Raw genomic sequence first — 6010 nt, forward strand, 5'->3', positions numbered from 1 at the left:
CCTGGTTTTCCTTTGTTGGATCCTTTTTCCATTTCTTGAAGGATGATTTCTTGTCGCTTATCGCCTTTTTAACTGCAGATGTTATCCATGCTGGGTTTCTAGTTCGATTTTTTTTGCACCCTTTCCTAAACCTTGGGACGCACAGGTCTTGTGCCTTGAGCACTGTGCCTTTAAGCAGTGTCCAGGCTTCCTTTACGGTCTTCACCTTCCCTGAGTTGCTGCTGAGCTTTTTTCCTACCATTTTCCTCATGTCCTTGTAGTTTCCCTTTCTGAAGTTGAGTGCTGTCGTTTTGGTTCTTTTCACCTTTGATGTTCCCATGTTTAATTTGTACTGGATCATGTTGTGATCACTGTTCCCTAATGGTGCTATTACCACCACTTCCTTTGCGGGTCCTTCTAGCCCGTTGAGGATTAGGTCTAGAGTGGCATCCCCTCGCGTTGGTTCCGTGACCAGCTGCTCCATGAAACAGTCCCTTATCGCCTCTAGGAATTTAGTTTCTCTCGTGCAATTTGAGTGCCCAATGTCCCAGTCTATTCCCGGATAGTTGAAATCCCCCATAACCACCACCCTTCCACTTTTGCACTCCTGCCTCAGTTCGGCCTCCAGTTCCAGTTCCAGGTTTTTTTTTTCTCATAGCTGTTCCAAATAATACCTTATCATAAGATAATGCTACATGATTTTCCAGTAGACATTCCAGATGGAATTCCAAAAGGCTAAAATATAGGGACAATAAAACAAAAGATGATCCAATGTCCCTATTTCAAGATTACAATGCCAGCATCTATTAGACTTTGAAGTATTCAACTTTTGTAATCTAACTGGGATCCAAAATGCTCTTTGCAACAGAAAAAAACCATGTTTGTCTCATAGATGCAGGCATTGTACATCTTATCCTCCAAGACCAAATTTGTGACCATTGAGAAGCTGAAATCTGATGCTTAATCTCAATGCTCCAAATATCCCTAAGACCATTTTTAGGTTTTTTTTAACCAAATCAGTAATTAAGATTTGTTAATAACTTAACTGCTATTCCTATCAGCAAATCAACAAATCAAACCATTTGGCTAAACCCCAAGATTCAAATTGGCGGTTTTAAAATCATCTGGAGGCATTGGATAATTGCAGGAATACGATCTTTAAATGATGTTATTTTAAATGGTAAACTGCTTGATTTTACACAATTGCAACATAAATTTGGGCTCAATAAATCACAATGTTTTCGATGGTTGCAATTGAAGCAGGCCATTCAGGTAGGGTTCCCTGAATGGAAAAGTCTTAATACTCAATTTAGTTTGGAATTCTCATGCTTCCAGGTAGATTTTCTGGGTCACCAGGCTATGCAGTGGTATAAAACCATTACTGATTTGGTTAAAAAAAAAAAGTAATGTAATGTTTTAATATTAATCACTTGTTTATCAGTTTTAAAATGAATAAAGAATTTAAAAAAAAAATATTTTTATGATATGAGCAGAACAGCCATGTCTTTCGGGGAGTATCCCCATACTCCTCTTTCTTATGTTTCCTCTCTAGGCTGACCATCTGCTTTGATACAAACTAAAGAGTTGGAGCACAGCCCAGAGAGATGGGAAACAGAGTAAAAAATTCTAATGAGGCTGTCTATACAAATTATTGCGGGAATAGATTGACTACCTGAAGGTTCAGGAATGATGTGCCTGTCTACTAGAAAGAAGATTATCGAGGCAAGTACCTATTCTTCCCTTGGCAGGTCTCACATTGTGTGGGTTTCCTAGAGAGGGTGTGGTTGGAGAGATTCCTTGGGAAGAGTATATAGCAGGTGCACAGAGGAAGATCCTGTTCAAGTACTCTGGCCATTTCCTTTAAGGGCTTTGAAAGTCAGACATTTTAAATTTAGTCCTGTATTGTACTGCTAGCCAGTGACATTTTTGCAGAAATGGTGTGATGTGATTATATTGTTTATAATCTATCAGTTGTGCTGCTCAGTTAGAACTGGTGTAAGTCCTTTGTAGACAGACCAATGTAGTGTTTATCACAGGTTATAGTTCTAATGTTCAGAAAAGGAATTGTTTTAATGCTCTTTCAGTTTTGACTATGAATCGAATCCTTTGTTTCGGATTAAGAGATGTTTTCTGTAAGTAAAATATAATTTATTTTTTATAGGATGAAATTTTTGACATGGTGAAACCTAAGGACCCTTTCAAAATCACACTGCAAGATTTAATCAGCAGCAGTCAAGGAGATACGGTTACCAGCATCCTTATTGACCTGAATGGCTTTTGGACTTATGAGAACCGAGAAGTCCTTATTACAAATGACACTGATAATACAGCAGATATTGAGGACACATGACTCTTGATGTGTGTTCTTATCAGTGAAATTATACCTTTTGTTACACATGCCTTATAGGTACTCATCCCATCCTTAAACCAGATATTCCTTTTCTAAAAACTGTAGATGGTAACTTGTGGCTTTATCCCTGGAAATATGAAATTGGTATTGAATAAAATGTAATGCTGCCATTAATACTTAAGCCTAGAACAGCAGATACATTTTCATTGGCCTTACAAGAGAATGAAAAGCTTTAAGAACTCTTACTGAAGCCAGAGTATAAGGTCACTTCTATCAAGTTCAATATGGGTTTGTATTATTTGTATTTGATTTTTTTTAAGTTGAGATTGTAACATGCTGACATTTTTTTCCTTAAAATCTAAGTATTACTAATCTACAGTTGTGACCTGGAATGGTAATGATAAGCTTGAACAGCCCAAAAGCCTTCACTGTTTACAGAGTAACTGCACAAGTAAACTGCTTTCATGGAGTATAAAAAAAAAAGGGTACAGATGTTGACTCTCGCATGAGTGCTTGTAGTGAAATAGGAGCTGGTTAGGACTTTCTGTATCTATTCTAGCAGTTCTATATATCTTTGTCCAGTTCTAACAAAAATTTTTGTACAGTGAAAGTATCACAAAATGATTAATAAAATGGAAAAGAGACGGCTGAGGGGAGATATGATACAAGTGGATAGATTTTTTTCACTCCGTCAAAAATGATAAAAGATGAGGGGACACTTGATGAAGTTACAGGGAAATACTTTTAAAACCAATAAGAGGAAATTTTTTTTCACTCAGAGAATAGTTAAGCTCTGGAATGCATTGCTAGAGGTTGTGGTAAGAACGGATAGCGTAGCTGGTTTTAAGAAAGGTTTGGACAAGTTCCTGGAGGAAAAGTCCACTGCTACTGCTACTGCTTGCCCTGGCTTGGTAGCATTCTTTAGGTTTTGGCCAGGTACTAGTGACCTGGATTGGTCACCATGAGAACATGTGTTGGTTAGCTGGGCATATGTCTGACAGAGAGACTAAGCTGCCAGCCTTCCTTTTAGAAGGCTGGCTGTCCTGAAAGGCTCTCCTAGGCAGCGCTAAGTCTCCTTTAAAGAACTCCAACTTGCATCTCTTGAGCTCCATGCCCCTGCATTTAGGATGACCACAATTTCAGGGCTTCAAAAGGAATATAGCCCCAACCAATAGGCTACCGCCCATGCTTCAGCCATAGAAAGCAAAGAGGAGGCTAAGCTGACTGCTTCCGCTACCCTTCATGTACTGCATAGTATGTGACACAAGGGCACTCTTCAGGCACTTATCCAGCACAAGCCTGGCTTGAATTTGGGTCTAAAAAGCCATCCCTGCCAACGTTGGAAGCAAAATTAGGTGATTTGGAGCTTCTGAAGAACTTTGAAAAAATATCAGAATATCCAAGATGACTGCAGCAGTGTTTTAGTGCCAAAAAATGGCTTTAAAATGCTGAATTAAAACAAAATAAAATAGCAATTTTAGGATTTTACAGATGGAGAAACAAGCAGAAACCATCAATACTAAAATTTACAGATAACTCCCCCCCCCTGATTTTCCTCATAGGCTGTAACAGACTTACTGTGGCCTGTGCTGTAGCCTGCTTCATCTCCAAAGGCAGTAAGGCAGGGTACTATAGTTTAAAAAAATGGAGAAAGATATATAATTATAAATGAAAACTCATTCCTAATGTATCAGAGTGTTCTTGAAAAACTCTTTCATTGATTAATGATATTCCCATACACTCAGAAAAGTGGAGAGTGTTATCCCCCCTGGTGGAGCTCACCGTCCAGTCATAGCATGTTTTTTCACAAATCTCTAGCAGTTTTTCTGCTAGTGATAATTTTTTGTATTTTTCTTAATTATGTTTAATTTTTCTTGTTTGTATATCATTATCCAATAAAGAATCTGCAATTCTAAAATGATCTTTACTTAGCTTGAATAGAATACGGGGGTCTCAATGTGGCCCCATTTTGGAATCTGCTGCAGGAGACACGACATGGAAACTCAAAAAAACTCACTGGCAGCAACACTGCCAACAGGAAAATTTGCTTAGAACTTCAACAATTTTCATTCTGTAAAAGCAAACAGAGATTTGTGAAAAAACATATGCCATTAATGGACGGTGAGTTGCACCAGGGGGGATAACATTCTCTATCAGAGCTCCACTTTTCTGAGCATATGGGAGTATCATTAATCAATGAAAGAGTTTTTCAAGAATACTGATACATTAGGAGTGAGTTTTCACTTATAGTCATCTCCAAAGGCAACTGGATCTGGGAGAAGAATTCACTGCCTCACTAGGGAACATCTTTCCAGTGCTGAATTTTCAGGCTGCTAGTCTGACTGAGCCTCCAACCCCTGTGGACCCACAGACACGAAATGGGAAAAGCGAAACACAGCCGGCACCCTGCAAGACCCTACTGAGCCCCCTCTGGCTGCCTAACAGCTTGCACTCAAGCCCCTGTAATGCAGTAGGCGAGCAATGCTATAAGGGGGAATGGCACCAAGTTCCAAAATTGCTTCCGCAGGCTGGCCAACAGGTACCACAAGGGACCGGCCTACCAGCTGCAGACCTCAGTCTGCTTCTCCTCCATGCAGGCAGAGCTGTACCCTCAACTAGGAAAGCTCTTAGCACTGAAATGAAGCAAAAAGACCAAAAACACAGACAAAAATAAAGAAATGAGCAGATCAGAAAGACTCCTTCAGGCTCATGTACAGAGGGCAGCAGAGCCCTCTGGTGAAGTAGGAAGGATTCAAAATCCAGAGTGTATTGCTGCTGCACAGCTCGTAGGCACTGGGATATTACCCATACACACCTATTGCACTAGAATCCACTTTAGTACAAGGACCCCATCCATGATCTTACCACTCCTCAGGCACACCAAATCCAGAGACTCCAACTCAGCAAGAATCATGTACTAGAGTGTGCTGTGAAATGGAAAAGCCATGGAGACTCTTCTAAAACCTTCCAGGATAATATCACTCTCCAAAGCCTCTTCAGCACTGCTGTCCACCACACAATATGCAAAAGTAATCTGCAAGGTCAAAGATGACAACCTCTCTTTCTGGAACAGGAGGGCTAGGTACCTTCTCTGCCATGTCCTCCAGCAGGAGACTGTGGAAGGGTCTCTTTGAACTAGACCAATTCCTATTCTATGAACATGGGTTTCTTTGGGGGGGAGGGGGGCAGCAAACTGTAGACATCCCTAGGCCAAAACAAGTAAGGCTTTCCCCACAGCTGTTTATTTTATGTTGTGAATTGACCCCCAAGTCAGAGTGCAGAATGTATTTAAAAAATATTTAAGGAATTTTTATGTATGCTTTAATTGTGTACACCACCTAGAACTGTGAGATAGTGTCATTTATACCGAGCTGCAACAGTGCATGAGTAATCGGGGGACATGTCACACCATACTTGCAACTTTGTCATACTCAAGCCCCTCATATGTAATATTTTTGAATTCCCATTTTCTCCATTCATTTATTTGCATACCATGTTCTATTCCCTAAGAATAAGTGCATAGGATCAATAAGAATCATAAGACTTGTTGGTTGCTTTCTCCTGAGACTCTTGAAAATCTGTTCCACCATCCTCACCCTTCCCAACTCACCAAGATCTCCTCCTCACCATACATATTGGTCTTTAATAGAAACTACTTTGGGAAGTGCCACTCTAGGCAAG

The 6010-nt window shown here is 40.0% G+C and overlaps 1 protein-coding gene across 3 annotated transcripts in view; it reads left to right on the forward strand.

Moving 5' to 3' along the window:
* The window catches only part of PPP2R3C (protein phosphatase 2 regulatory subunit B''gamma), a 109044-nt gene extending 106052 nt beyond the window's left edge, over positions 1 to 2992 (forward strand). For 2 of the 3 annotated variants that reach the window (XM_033952473.1, XM_033952474.1), the window contains exon 13: positions 2141 to 2329. In XM_033952473.1, the coding sequence (XP_033808364.1) occupies positions 2141 to 2329 (189 nt within the window). Of the gene's footprint in view, positions 1 to 2140 lie in introns of all 3 variants that reach the window. The other variant, XM_033952472.1, reaches the window with a different exon arrangement.
* Positions 2993 to 6010: the final 3018 nt, after the last annotated feature.

The sequence above is a fragment of the Geotrypetes seraphini genome, chromosome 7 (genome assembly GCF_902459505.1).
Source record: "Geotrypetes seraphini chromosome 7, aGeoSer1.1, whole genome shotgun sequence".
Taxonomy (NCBI): Eukaryota; Metazoa; Chordata; class Amphibia; order Gymnophiona; family Dermophiidae; genus Geotrypetes; species Geotrypetes seraphini.